At 38.0% G+C, this 15,690-nt stretch overlaps 1 protein-coding gene across 2 annotated transcripts in view; it reads right to left on the reverse strand.

Moving 5' to 3' along the window:
* Nucleotides 1–1,165: 1,165 nt before the first annotated feature.
* LOC126419135 (receptor-interacting serine/threonine-protein kinase 4-like) overlaps nucleotides 1,166–15,690 on the reverse strand; it is a 111,158-nt gene continuing 96,633 nt past the window's right edge. For both annotated transcript variants that reach the window (XM_050086242.1, XM_050086241.1), the window contains one exon: nucleotides 1,166–1,831. In XM_050086242.1, coding sequence (XP_049942199.1) covers nucleotides 1,240–1,831 — 592 coding nt within the window. In that variant the 3' untranslated portion in view covers nucleotides 1,166–1,239. The remainder of the gene's footprint in view (nucleotides 1,832–15,690) is intronic.

Here is a 15,690-nt window from a genome sequence, read left to right on the forward strand (position 1 = left end):
AACTTGTCATGGGAATAAAGCAAAATTGTGTTCTTGCAAGGAGACGGACCCTTTTAATTCACTGTTACTTTCTGCAAGAATGGGCACAGAGCTTAAATAGCATTATGAAAATAAAGATAGGGATGTTTCATTCATTTCACTCAACCGAAATCTGCACCTTGGGCATGTGTTCTTACCTACTAGCAAGCTCCATGAACTGGAGCACACAGTTTTGTTGGCAGCCCACTTCACATAAAGTGCATGCTTGGGGAGATATACAATGCATGCTGAATTTTGTGGCCGAGTGCCACTACATCCACTAAGTTTAAATACTTTATGGTGGCAGCAGGTACTCTCTCACCAACATTAAGTGGAAAATTTGGCAACTAATTTATTTTTCACCAATTAATAAAAATGACACAATGGCAAAGAAGTGTTTTCCCTGTAATCATGTTTGAAAACTACCCACAGAGAATCCACACAACAATTATTAAGTGGGAAATATTAATTAGAGAAATTCAGCAGGTGGGGGAAAGGAACTGACAATTGAGTATGGGCTTTGCCTAAAATATAACAAATCATATCTCACCTAAATATACCAAATCATATTTCACCTCAGATAGGGTTAACTGAAAGGCTCTATTGTTTAAAGAATTTCAAGAGTTGTCAGCAGTTTGGAAAATCTGAGGGTGTTTGTCAAGCAGTCCTCCCAGGTGTACAAGGTAATTGTGGAGATGTTCAGTAGCACGAGATGTTTCTTAAGACTGAAGTTAGTCATCATCAGTAACTGGTAAAGTTATTCTTACAATATGGGAAACTTTTGCTCCATAGGCAAGCAGTTATGAATGGTTATTTCAGATTTTTGTAGGCTACTATTGTGACTTAATTGACACACTCACAACTCATTAGTAGAGGCCTCTTATTAGACCAGGTGACAACTGGCTAGCTGGAGATTGCAGTGATGACAGAAATGGATTTTGCAAGGAATAATAAAAATAAAAGACTTTATTTCTTTCTATGAAAGCTTAAGTATTTCAATTTTGGTGTGACTCTCGACTTAGGATAGTGTGTTCAAAACTTTCTATTTTCTCTCTGTGGAGATGTGCAAGCACATGCACACAAAATTACAGCTTCGCCTGCAGTATTTGTCCATAAAGTAACAAATAAAGATTATAAACACTGAATAGAAAACATAAATATATTTTTCTTTATTTTATGCTGCATACAGTTAATATTGATGCACATAAAATATGAGGCAAACTACCTCATAATTGCTGTCCAATGGTTTTGCTTGTTTTTTCTCACCAAGTCCAGGGGCTTCTTTCCTTTTTTGTCCTTGGCACTTTTATCCGCACGAGCCCGCAACAGCACCTGTGCTATCTCCATCTGACACCACTTAGCTGCACAGTGTAAAGGTGTACTCCCGTCCTTGTCCTTTGCATTGACTTCTGCACAGTTTGATAAAAGCATATGTGCAATGTTAACATAGCCCCAGGCTGCAGCCGAATGCAGCGGTGTACTCTGCCAGCGGTTTCTAATACTGACATCAGCCCCTGCAAGGAGCAATAATCTGACAACCTCTTCATGCCCATTGTGTGTTGCCCAATGCACTGGTGTCCACTTGTCATGGTCCTGGGCATCTACATTTGCCCCTTCTTGTAGCAACCACTTCACAACTTCTTCATGGCCATTCTCTGCTGCCAATAATAGAGCAGTCCTTTTTTTCTTGTCTTTTGTATCCACATCTATTCCTTGGGCTAAAAGTGCCTCTATGTCCTCCAAAGAACCACATTCTGCAGCACTGTGTAATGTGTGTCTCGTTTTCTGTGCACTGCTTGCTCCAGCTGAATTCCTGCACAAAACAGAAACTCTTTTAACATCCTTGTGGTGATAAAACTCTCTCATATTTTATAAGTGCTGCTAAGTGAATACTTGCTATCATCAAGTATTTGTACTAGAAAATAAAAACATGCTTGATGAGCCCAGTGAAACATACTCTAATAAGACTATGTAGCTTATGTTAAATTAACACTTTCGCTGCAGCTGACGCTTATAAGCGTCACAACAAGCCTCGAGCTAGTGCGGCTGACGCTTATAAGCGTCCGCGCTCACTGTCGGATTACTCAGTCTAGTTGCAGCATCTAAGCTAGCATCAAAACGTGTAAACTTTTGTTTTGTGTGGTCAGTTATTGAACGTATATTGTTCGTAATGGTGGCTAATGATCCCACATCTGGACCTTCCAATGTGAAAAGGAGCAGAAAAAGCGTTAAATTGACAGAGAAACAGTGACTTAGTGTACTAGACGACAGTGATTTTTTTGTGTAGTGAGGACGAGGCATACCACGGAGATTGTCATTTAGAGGCTGCAGAAGAATTGCACAGTGATGATAGCGTGGAAGCACAGCTTTCGATCTGTTTTGTGACAGTTCCGAATCTGACAATATGGATCACGATGATTGTGTGGAAATAGATGACGAAAAAGAACCCTACCTGTCACACGGAGATAATCCTGGTGAGTCCCGGCATAAAGAACCACATAATATGCAGTATCACCCATTTACGAAGGAAGTAGTTTTGCAAATTCATCCTGCTGGCAATTCTCCTATGGATGCCTTAAGTTTATAGGTAACAAACGAATTGTTGCAACTTGTAGTTGACGAAACAAACGATAACACAGTCAACATATTGCCAAGCGAAAATACAAAAGAGGGATCTAGGGCACTCCACGTTGCCGGGCCGCACTGGAGAGTTGCTCGCCTGCACCGATGCCGCAGCGAAAGTGTTAAGCAACTGCCTGCTGTGACTAACACAACAAGCAAATTTGAGGGCACAGGGTGTTCTTGAATTCAGGTTTTCTCTTGACTGATAAAACACACTAGTTGTATTAGTTACATTATCACATAAATACATTGGAATGTCAATTTTACATTCTTTGATTTTTTATGTTTATTGCAATTCTGTGCCATAAATTGACAGCTCCTGTGAAAAAGCATAAGATAAATGCTAAAAATTCCCTGATTTTACGTTTCTTCCTTGTAAGGTTTACCTCAATTCCATGTTCTTACTTGACATCTCACCTGACTTCATCCCATTTTCTTCCTATTGACATTTGATGTGACTGAGTGAGTTATAAGTTGCCCAAAGACAGACGGTTCACACCATGGGTGGTGGCAGAGTTAACGGAATATTTTAGACTGTTGTGGAGAGGGGAGACATGAGAAAGGAAATTCTGAGGTAATTCATAATCGGTGTTGCAAACACAACTTGCAACATTTAGCTTCACCGCACAATTATCATACAACTACTGCTAGGTTGTGGCAGCAATGGAAAAACAGGACAGTCAACACAAAGTGCTCCGGACCGAGCCACTTTTAACTCAGTCTCATCTTTTTGCATGTATTTCTGATGTACTGTATTCAGCAAAAAGATCAACTGTCAACCTTTTAAATTCAAACACTAAGTCTCAAAGAATATGCTTGGTCGGAATCAGAGAAATGGCCATTTGTGACTAGTGAGCTCTTATTGACTGGTGACTTGTTACATCACCCAACAGCCAGCGCAGCCACCACACCACACTAACACACATAACAAGTTTACAGACCAAAGCCTCTGACACATTCAAAATTCCTAATGTACTGGATTACAAACAAGCACAGAATCTATTAATCAAAGTCAGTGTGAGTATTTCATTCTTATCCTCCTAGGTAACAATTTACCAACACTCATAACATCAACTAACATAACCAGATCACAAACAAAAAAGAAATTTCCAAATTTTACAACATATAATAGATATATTAGGAAAGAAGAGTGGGTTTTGCCACTAGTGATACTGTAGGGTACGTAATTGAAAAGACTGTCATTTCTTCTGATGATGTACAAGATACTTGAGCCACTTCCGAAAACACTACTCCCACAAATTATACCTTAAAACATGGCGTTTTGAGGGTTCTTTTATTTCATGTTCACCGCAAAAATAGCAAAAATTTGCAGCCTACATGGTGAAATAATCTGAAAACTGTGAAATACAGTCAAAACTGCCTCATTTTAACAAGTCAGATGTTTGTTTTCCACCTTCAACCAATAGCAGTATAGCACAGTGACATCATGCTAATGCAGTGACTTCTCACATATACAATGACTAACAGTGAGCTTACTTGGTGGCTTGTTCCAAAGTACAGCTAATATGATTGGTGTATAGGAAACTGAATGACCACAGCTTCCACTTAGGTTCCCCTACTACTTGCATTAATTTTACTTAAAGTAGTTCTGCTCAGAGCCTGCTGTCAGAATTCAGAAGGTATTGTGCCTCTACCAACTGCAACCAATGTAGACTACTCCATTTGGCATGTGTGGCACCACAATCAACAGGACATATTCAGTGAACAGCCGTGCAATGGCTTTTTCGTCATTGTTGCCATCCTCAATGGTGTTTAATGCACTATGATGGAAGACAGATTGCTGTAAATGAAACACCCTGAAATCACGTCATGGCTTAATTTTATTTTATATTCAGTGATATAAATAAGTATCACATGTAGAGGAAAACTTGTGTGTATATGCAGACTTTCACAAAACCTGCTGTGTTTATGCTACAGCAAGCAACGAGTTCAAAGTGCAAACAGCACGTGTTGGCAATACTTCAGAACGCTCCACTTTGGCTACTCTGCACAAGATGTGTCACAATGAACACTAGAGGTCGCTGCACTCACGTCACCAGGGTATGCTGCACTGCCAATGGCTACAAAAGGAAAACACACACCCCCATACATTAGATTCCAACACCTTTCACCGTACTTCACAGTTTTCAATTTGATTCACCATGTTCATCAATTTTTGTTTTCTTCTGAGTTAATGCAAAGGAAAGCTCTTTCAAAAATGTGTGTTTTGCTAGATAATTTGTGGTCACAGCATGTCAGAAAATAGCTCAATTACCTTGCACCCAGATGCCAATTTCAATTTTTTGACACATTTTTACTTGCTGTTACACATCTGTGATTTTTCAAGAACTGTTGAAATTCATTACCACAAATTATTGTACAAACATTGTACTGTACATTTAATTTCCTTCACTTATACAGATTTTGTGCATTGTATTGGTGAGGATTATCATATATGCCAATTACATGTTTTTGCCCATATTTTGGGAGTTTTAAGGTTTTCCTTGATTCTGCATGTTCCTCAATTTTGCAATTTTTTAGTCTAGACCACACAAAAATGTAAAATAAGCGTTTCACTATACATATTAGAGACAGCAATAATTAATCATGTTTTATCAGCCATACTGCTGAATTTCAAGACAGAGAGAAAAATATATTTCTTAACAAATTATTTTCATTTTTGAGAAAGAAACATTGCAGTACAACTATTATTATTTTTATTATTATTATTGTTATTAGTTAATATAAGCAAATGTGACATTTCCAATCATGAGGGAACTTTAAGTTCAAACAAATGTTCAAAATGAGAAAACTAATTGTATAATAGTCTCACAAGGGAACCTCCCCATCGCACCCCTCTCATATTTAGTTATAATTTGGCACAGTGGATAGGCCTTGAAAAACTGAACACAGATCAATCGAGAAAACAGGAAGAAGTTGTGTGAAACTATGAAAAAATAAGCAAAATATACAAACTGAGTAGTCCATGGGCAAAATAGGCAACATCAAGGATTATGTGAGCACTAGAGCGCCGTCGTCCTGTGGTTAGCGTGAGCAGCTGCAGAGTGAGAAGTCCTTGGTTCAAGTCTTTCCTCGAGCGAAAAATTTTCTTACTTTATTTTTGCAAAGTTATGATATGTTCGTCCGTTCATTGACGTCTCTGTTCACTGTAATAAGTTTAGTGTTTGTGTTTTGCGACCGCAGCGCAAAACCGTGCGATTAGTAGATGAAAGGACGTGCCTCTCCAATGGGAACCGAAAACATTTGATCGCAAGGTCATAGGTCAACCGATTCCTCCACAGGAAAACACGTCTGATATATTCTATACGACACTGGTGATGGCGTGTGCGTCACATGACAGGAATATGTTGTCGATGCACCTAACTTGCACACTTGGCGAATGGGTAAAAAGATTCTTCTACCTTGCCCGGTTTAGATTTTCTTGTGAATGTGATAATCACTCCCAAAAAGTGATGAAAACATAAGAGTGTGCCACATAAACTGCAACAAATGAATGCAACAGTTTCACAGTCGCACAGTTTTCTATGTGCTCTGTCAAAACATATTTTTTTAACGTTTTCAAATTTTTCCGTGTGTAGACCGCCAAATTCTGCATATGTCCAAGCAAATCTGAACATGTCCTGGAAGTTTGGAGAGCGAAGTTGATTATGTGTGAGTGCCTGAACTCTGATAATTGTCTGAAAATAAAAAATTAAACTTTTCGCTCGAGGGAAGACTTGAACCAAGGACCTCTCGCTCCACAGGTGCTCACGCTAACCACAGGACCACGGCGCTCCTGAGCTTACGTTATCCAAAATGTTGCCTATTATGCCCATGGACTACTCAGTTTGTATATTTTGCTTATTTTTTCATGGTTCCACACAACTTCTTCCTGTTTTCTCAATTCATCTGTGTTCAGTTTTTCAAGGCCTATCTACTGTGCCAACTTATAACTAACTCTGAGGAGGGTGCGATGGGGAGGTTCCCTTGTCAGCATCAATCCCTAAATTATAAGTTCGGGTAAATCACTAATCTCTTTAAGCAACTTTTACAAATTCATTCTTTTTCTTTAAGTATTTCAGTTTTTACTCTACACTGCCACACTCTATAACAGAAACCAAAATTATGTCTTCTGTTGGAAAAAAGATCATGTACATATCCTTATGTGCCTGACATGTTCTATTAATTCAGAAAGGCTTTTCTATAAGAAATTAGCCACTTATTAGGCCACTCAGCAGATTGTATTTTTTATGATTTTAAAATGTACTTGTCAGCTAGCTTTCAAGCCACAATAGGTTCAGCATCAGATGGTAGAGGCTTAACAGACACTTCCTACTTTCTATACAACAGCAGTTAAGTCATTGCTACAGACACAATTATAGGATTACATGACATCACCATGATCCCAGTGACTAACTACGTTTGGTACAAAATACATATTGCCTGAAAATAGCCACCATCACTGTGCTGTGGCTGCAATGATGGTTAATGGTCAAATAAAAGTTTTAAAAACATTGGGACCTGACTGGCTGCAGTTTACACACAAGCTATCTGATAATTAACTGCAGTCACAATGTCATCCACAGGAAAAACGTTTATCACATTTAACTGCTAAAAAGATTACAGTGAAACCTCACTTAACAAGCACCTCCCGTAATGCACAATTGACATAATGAGCAAAACAAATTGTAAAAAAATGAGTGACTTAATGAGCAATGTTTCACATAACAAGTGACAAGAATTTAGTGTGACATCACCATCCATTCATACACTGTGGGGGGAGTGTTCATAATATTAATACCTCCCACTGTCAGCAACAGCATATGAACAATATCTTTAGTACGTACTGCAGTCTGGGTTTAGTGCTCTTTCTGCTACCATCTTAGCGCAGCTTGTGATCACACAGTTTTCTAAACTTATGTTCACACAGTGTTTTTTTGTGCACAAATTTTGATAACTATTATTTAATGTCCTTGAAGATAAGCAGCAAGAAGACGACCATAAGAGAAAGAAAACTACTTTCAAAATAAAATGTAAAATCATTAAAAACCGCGAACGTGGTGTGAGCATTTCTGATTTAGCACGCACATACAATTGGTCTACAGCAAGTATTTGCACTGTCCACAAGAACAAGGACAAGATTAAAGAGACAGATGCTTCAAAGGGAGTGACACGAGTAGCTAAACAACAGTTTCATATTCTGGACCATGTCTAAAGATTGTTCCATATATGGATAAATGAAAAGCAATTGCAAGTTGACACTATTAATGAGAACATCATTTGTGAGAAAGCGAAATGATTTTTGCTGAACTCATTAAGAAGACGCCAGGATCATCAGTGGCCGAATAAGTGTTTAAGAGAAGCCACGGATGGTTTGAGAAGGTTAAGAGAAGAACCGGCATCCACAGCATTTTGAGACATGGTGAAGCAGCCAGCATCGACACAAAGACAGCGGAGAACTTCATTAGCAACTTCAAGATGCTCATAGACTCTGAGGGTTTCTGTCACAACAGGTATTTAATTGTGACAAGATAGGTCTATTCTGGAAAAAAATGCCAAAGTGTATACTTGTAACAGCACAGAAGAAAGCATCGTGTGGTCACAAGCCAATAAAAAGTCATCTCACACTGCTATTCTCTGCCAATGCAAGTAGTGATTTGAAAATTAAATCGCTACTTCAAGAAGTGTAAAGTCCAGAAGAGCAGGTTAAATGTGATGTGGGGGTCCAACAACAAGGCTTGGGTGATGCGTGATATTTTTTGTAATTGGATCAATAAAGTATTTGGTCCTTCGGTGAAAAAATATTTGCTTGAGATGAATTTGCCACTCCATGTCTTGCTTGTTATGGACAATGTTTCTGCCCATTCTCCAGGCCTACAAGATCACCTCCTTGAAGAATTTCAATTCATCAAGATCCAATTTCTGCCTCCAAACACCACTCTGTTACTCCAGCCTATGAATCAGCAGATTATTTCTAACTTTAAGAAGCTGTACACTAAAGCACTCTTCAAGCGCTGCTTTGAGTTGACTAAAGCTACCAATCTTACTCTCAGAGAATTTTGGAAACATCACTTCAAGATCAAGATGATCGAGAAGGCATGGGATGGGTTTACCATGAGAACTCTCACTTCTACTTGGAAGAATCTTCGCCCGGAGTGTGTTGTCGAAAGTGATTCTGAGGCATTTGAGCCAGTACCTGTGGCGCCTGTAGTCAACAAGGTTGTGTCTTTGGCCAAGAGCATGGACCTGTGGAAGATCACAGCCAATAAATGACCACTGAAGAGCTTATGAAATTGCAGTGGGTTTCACACCAGGAAGTTTCTGTGGAAATGATTTCTTCTGAGGAGGAGGTGATGGTAACAGCAAAGCAGCAATCTTCGGGCACAATAAGAGAAATATTGAAAGCATGGGAATCAGTTGCATTGTACGCTGACAATCATCATTCTAATAAAGCAGTGGCTACATGAGCTGTAAATTTATTTGACAATATTGCTATATCGCATTTTTGTCAAGTGTTGAAGCATTGGCAGAAACAATCAAGTATAGATAATTCCTAGTAAAAAAGAATTAATTATATAGTGTGAATAACAAATACATAATACTGTATGTATGATATCAATATAATGGAAGGAAACATTCCACGTGGGAAAAATTATATATAAAAACAAAGATGAGGTGACTTACCGAACAAAAGCGCTGGCAGGTCGATAGACACACAAACAAACACAAACATACACACAAAATTCAAGCTTTCGCAACAAACTGTTGCCTCATCAGGAAAGAGGGAAGGAGAGGGGAAGACGAAAGGAAGTGGGTTTTAAGGGAGAGGGTAAGGAGTCATTCCAATCCCGGGAGCGGAAAGACTTACCTTAGGGGGAAAAAAGGACAGGTATACACTCGCACACACGCACATATCCATCCACACATACAGACACAAGCAGACATATTGGTCTTTAAATATGTCTGCTTGTGTCTGTATGTGTGGATGGATATGTGCGTGTGTGCGAGTGTATACCTGTCCTTTTTTCCCCCTAAGGTAAGTCTTTCCGCTCCCGGGATTGGAATGACTCCTTACCCTCTCCCTTAAAACCCACTTCCTTTCGTCTTCCCCTCTCCTTCCCTCTTTCCTGATGAGGCAACAGTTTGTTGCGAAAGCTTGAATTTTGTGTGTATGTTTGTGTTTGTTCGTGTGTCTATCGACCTGCCAGCGCTTTTGTTCGGTAAGTCACCTCATCTTTGTTTTTATATATAATACTGTATGTATAATTTTCTTTGAATAAATGTCACAAATAAGATAAAACTTTTAGTACTTTTTCTGCATAGAATCAATTATCATATTTTACATTAATTTACATGGGTAAATTGTTTCACTTAATGAGTGTTTTGTATTACGAGCAAGATTCTGGAACGAATTATGCTTTGTATGCGAGGTTCTGCTGTATTGCACTGTACTCAACATCACTCTTATCGATACTGCGACAGAAGAAAAGCACTGTGTACAGCCAGCTTTACATGGTAGGGAAAGTAAAACTCACGTTTCTTCCATCCAGAACAGGACAATGCAGTTTGTCTACCCTGTTCAGTTTGTCAACATGCAGCAAAGGGTCATCTGAAGCTTATCTCACACATGTACTGTCACTTTATGGCAAGAAAAATTGTCAATATGGGAAACTGCCTGCCAAATTGGTGAACACTAAGGTGAAGGCATTAGTTAGTTAGTTTTCATGTTCCATGGATCATTTTGCATGATAGATCATAATGATGTGAAATGAGTCATTTTACATTCACATTACAAATTAATCTGTACATACGGTTACATTCTGAACATTTTTTTCCCAAAATGAAAAAATATATACATACATGTGAGTTAGTAGGTGTTACTCACCACCTTCTATACATTACATTAATAGCAATTCTTATATGGACTATGATTTGTCAAGGAGAAACTTTCTCAATTAATTTTCAAACTTTACTTTGCTGTCTTGTCAGAAACTTTATATCACTGGGTAAGAGATCAAAACTTTTGTTGCAGCGCAGTGCACACCTTTTTGTGCTAAAGACAATCTTAATGTGCAGTAATGAATGTCATTTTTCTATTGGGTATTGTAATTATGTACATCGTTATTCCCTTTGAACTGTAGCGGATTATTTACACAAACTTCATGAGAGAATAAATATACTGTGAAGCAGCAGACAGAATGCCCAACTCTTTAAACAGAGTCTGCTCTTTGAACAGATGTCTACAAGACAATCGTGGGTGAGCACCGCATATTATTCTTACAACATGTTTTTGCACAATGAAGACTTTCTTTCTTGAAGATGAGTTACTCTAGAACATTATTTGACATAAATATCAAAACATATAAATTTACTGATCGGTCTCTCCCAATGATTTGCAATGATTCTAAGTGAAAATGAGGCAACTAAGTTGTTTTAGTACTTCCAAAATGTGCTTCTACCAATTTAAATTCCCATCAATATGGACACCTCAGAATTTTGAAGTTTCCACCTTATTTATTGTTTTCTTTCCATGCATTACACTTATCATTGGTGAAGTATCCCTAGATATTCAAAACTATCCCTAGATATGCAGAACTGAATGTGTTGCATCTTTTTAAAACTGAGGGTGAGACCAATAGGAGAAAACTAGTTAATGATACTTTTGAAGACTTTGTTCACCACTGCTCCTGTTTCTGTGTGTACGCTTGAATTGATTACAATACTGGTGTCATCTGCAAAAAGAACTAATTCTGCTTGTTTTGCATTAGACAGAAGTTCATTTATATACAATAGTGGACCTAAGATTGAACCTTGTAGAATACCATATGTGATTTCTCTCAAGTTAGGAATGTCCCCTGACTATACTGATTGAATTACTGAGTACAACTTTCTGCATTCTTTCGCATTCTGTTGCTATTGTGAGAGAGAAAACACTGAGGATCATCTCATTGGGGTTGTCCACAGTCAACAACACCAACCCATAATCACTATCTAGAAATCATAATTTGTAAGCGTCACGAGAAGAATCTAACAGAACTGCTGTTTTGGAGACAAGTGCAAGGGCTGTGTTGACCACACAATATAAAGCTGCATTCTCATGATCTATTTGGTCTATACAGATCCATTACAAATAACAGTACAAACTTCCCCCCCCCCCCCCCCTCTCCCGCTTCTTTCACAAAAACTGTGGGGGTGCAAAGAAGGCAAGTAAGTAAACAGCTGGAGTGGTACTTGAATCAGTGGTACTGGGTTCTCTTCACTAGCAGATTTGTCTGATGATCGCTGGAGAGTGGGAATAGGCCAAGTACCAACACATACCCCTGGCACAAAGTTTCACAGACTCAGAAGGAAGGTGGGACAGGCATTTTTTGGCCAATATCATTCACGGATGTCAAACACTTCTCGTTGCTATTGAAGTTAATTTGAGGTCTGTGCGGAATTGGTAGCGGATGCTCCAATCTTTTGTGCAGCCATACATCATGGTGATGAACTGGACTTTCAAGACTGCAACACACATGAATGGCATTATGCCCTTCCAAACACCTTCCACAGCCAAAAGGAGGCAGAAGTCAAATGAATGGAGTGACGTGCAGTATCTGCTGGGCTACAGTGAGCGTGTTTGGAATTAGTTAGAACTTGCAGCTTGCTGAAACTCTCTTCACTAACTGGAGGACCTCAAAATAGTACTATCATTTTGATCACCTTGTGGACAGCACACCAGCGAGGATCCAAGCATGTTACCTACAATGCAAGGGATGCAGGAGTACAGTATTCAGCGTCATAACTTTGTCAAGACAAAAGGGTAAGCACATTTGCTCCAACACTGGTTTCTTCTTGCAAATGTTTCTGCACAATAATTAAAATATTTCTACAATAATGAACATTAACTGTTTTTCCTCTAGAGATAAACTGCAATTCCCAATTCAACTGCCATCAAAAACAATGAGCATTACTTTCAAATGGTTTGAGACCACAACCCACTGTAATGACTGACCTTGCCTAACAAAGGGCGTTCAAGGACTACCCCTCTTTGATTTTCTTCATGTTTGTAGAATTTGAAGCTCTGTGCCCAGACATCAATTTTCTAAAGTAGTACAATGAAAAAAAAAAAAAAAAAATTCACCTTTGAGGTTAAGAAGATTCAAAGCACAATTAAGTAGAGGAAAAAAAGAAATATTCTCAACTATTAAAGTAGTCACTGGTAGTAAGGTCAGTACACATTCCAATGTGAAATAATTTAGGTGAAGATAAATGTTAAATACGAAAAACATGGGTCATCAAGTGATTTTATGGACCCCTGCCCACAGAAAAGTAGCGGTGAAATTTGAGAATATTTTGTGTGGTTTTCCTGGGCAAGTTATAGTATTAGGTGGAGATTGCAAATTAGAGTTATAGACTGGGAGATTTTACAGATCTGGGCACATCATAGGGACAGGGAACTGCGTGAAACTATTCTAAGTGCTTTACACTAAAATTACCTAGAGCCGTTAATCAGAGAACCACCTCATGAAGTTAACATCTTAGATCTCCTTGTGACAAACCCCCCAAATTCTTCATTTCAGCGTAGAACAGCGAATCAGTGATCATAAGCCAGTTGCAGCATCACTCAATACAGTGGTAAACAGCAATATCAAGGAACGTAAGGATGATATTTCTGCTGAGTAAGAACAACAATAAGCACACTGCAGATTACATGAGCAAAAACCTTAAGAATTTCATCTTCAGCACTGACACATCAATGGACAAAGTTCAAGAGTGTTCTACAATTAGCTGACAAATACAGTAATGGCAATGTACTCATTTTGTCAGTTTTCAGTCAGAAACAAAAACAAAACAAAAAATTAACTATGTTTGTAGTGAAGTAATGAAAAAAAAAAATCATTTCTTCTCTTGAAATTATGAAACAGTCATACAAAAAAAGTATGGATACTGTACAAATGTGTAAGTACAGTATCCAAATTAAGGAACATAATCCCAGTAAGCTGGGCACAGCTGCTTTGCTTGTCTACAACACGATTTTGTAAATGTCTCTAAGGCAACAGCTCTTCAAGTTCTATAGACAGCTACTGTTTTCGCCTAATGCTGTTTGTGCTTCACAGTCGAAAGCTGTCAAAAGTACTGCAAGATGTCATGGATTTACTTAATTTGAATCGACTGTACGAGTGTCTCAGTAGTTAAGAATAAATTTACTAAAACTTTATGCATAATGTGGCAAATTTTCATGCATCTCAATCCTATCTCCTGAAATACATGTGGCACAATGACATCCTTTTGTAGATGTTTTTAGCAGTAAATGTGGATACAGCCTGCAAACTTTATTGTGGATACAGTAACACAGACATAATATATGTAAACATCATGCATGCTGTCACAGATTTTCACACATCTCATTTGTTTATGACATCACATTTCCTAAACTATGTCAGGTATTTGGTTCATTTCTTCACAGCAATTGTTGCCTGGCAGCAGTGGGTATGTGTACTATGTTTGGTTGAAACCACTCCAGTGATTTACGAGTAGGTGTGGGAAACACACACACACACACACACACACACACACACACACACACACTTTTATAATATGTACATGAATGGAAATGCTTTATAAGGACACCACACAGCAATAGGATTTTTGTAACTTTTTGTATTTATGGTATGGAAAGTTCAAAACTCATATCAACAGCCCAAAGGTAGTTCCGTGCAAACTCTATAAACCTCTCGACAAAATCAACTTTGAAGATTTCCAAGTATGATTACCAGCTTAAGGTAAGGTCAATTTTTCGACAGACAGTGTGGCTCTGTGGCAGTATGCTCACCTATCAAGCAGATGGCCTGATTTTGATTCCTGGAGAGTGCAAATTTTTCAGCGGTGCATGTTCTACAAACATTTCCAAGAAGCATAAAATGCGAAACGATGGAAAATAAGTCTGCTTGAGAATGTGATCGCTGGTCAGTTTCATTTTGGCCATAATTTTTCTATTTAGTTTGAATACCTACGTCATTTGAATATACCATCAATCAAAAATATGCTAATTAACACATATCTAATTGTCATGTTTATGAAAAAATACATGTCATCTTATTTTCAACTACATATCAAACACAAAATCGTAAATTCTTAATTACCAATCTTTTATATAAGATTATTAATAAAGATAGTTTAAATTTAAAAAAATCATTTTACGTTAATTTGTTTTCATCTTCAGGTATTTTAATTTTCATGGAAATGGTCATAAAACATGCACCTTTGTTTAAAAATTTAGCGGAGCCAGGAATCAAACCCGGAGCATCCATGTATCAGGCAAGCATTGTACCACAGAGTCACGCGATTCATCAAAAGAATGATATAGCCTTCAGGTATTAAAGGCACTGGTTTTCTCGAGAATTTTTGTGAGCTGCAATTACCTGCTTTAGCAGTTTGGTGTTTGTGTTCTGAACTTCAATTACCATGAATATAAAAAATATTTTAAAAAACCAATTGCCAAATGGTCTCTTTGTTACACAAGTATGTACCGGGCAAACTTGTGAGGGGTGGAAAAGACCTGCTGTGGTTCAACACCCATGGTAGATAGCTGCTACGAAATCAAAGAGCCTCACTGCAAATTTAAACACAGCCTAAGCCTCACTGACAAATAAAAACTGAACAAAGCCAAAATTGGTGTACAAAGAGCCATGCTTGATACTTTCACTGAATTCAAAAGTAAAATCCCATTTACTAACATGACAGAACATCCTTACAAGTTCTGGTCTTTTGGTAAATCAGAAAATTGATCAAAACCATCTGTCCAAACAAACTGTGACCATAATGGCATTGAAATGGTAGATGACACAGAGAAGACCTGAATACTAGATTTTTTTTCCAAAATTATTTCATTGAGGAAGATCCCACATTAGTTCTTCCTTTAACTTGTAATCCAAATGACAGTTACTGAAATAACTGACCACAGAATAGAAAGGCAACTGAAACCGCTCGACAGAATAAAGGCCACTGGAAGTGATGCATATCAATACAATATGACATAATAACATACAAAAGAACTTGTTCCTCTTA

The sequence above is a fragment of the Schistocerca serialis genome, chromosome 9 (genome assembly GCF_023864345.2).
Source record: "Schistocerca serialis cubense isolate TAMUIC-IGC-003099 chromosome 9, iqSchSeri2.2, whole genome shotgun sequence".
Lineage (NCBI taxonomy): Eukaryota > Metazoa > Arthropoda > Insecta > Orthoptera > Acrididae > Schistocerca > Schistocerca serialis.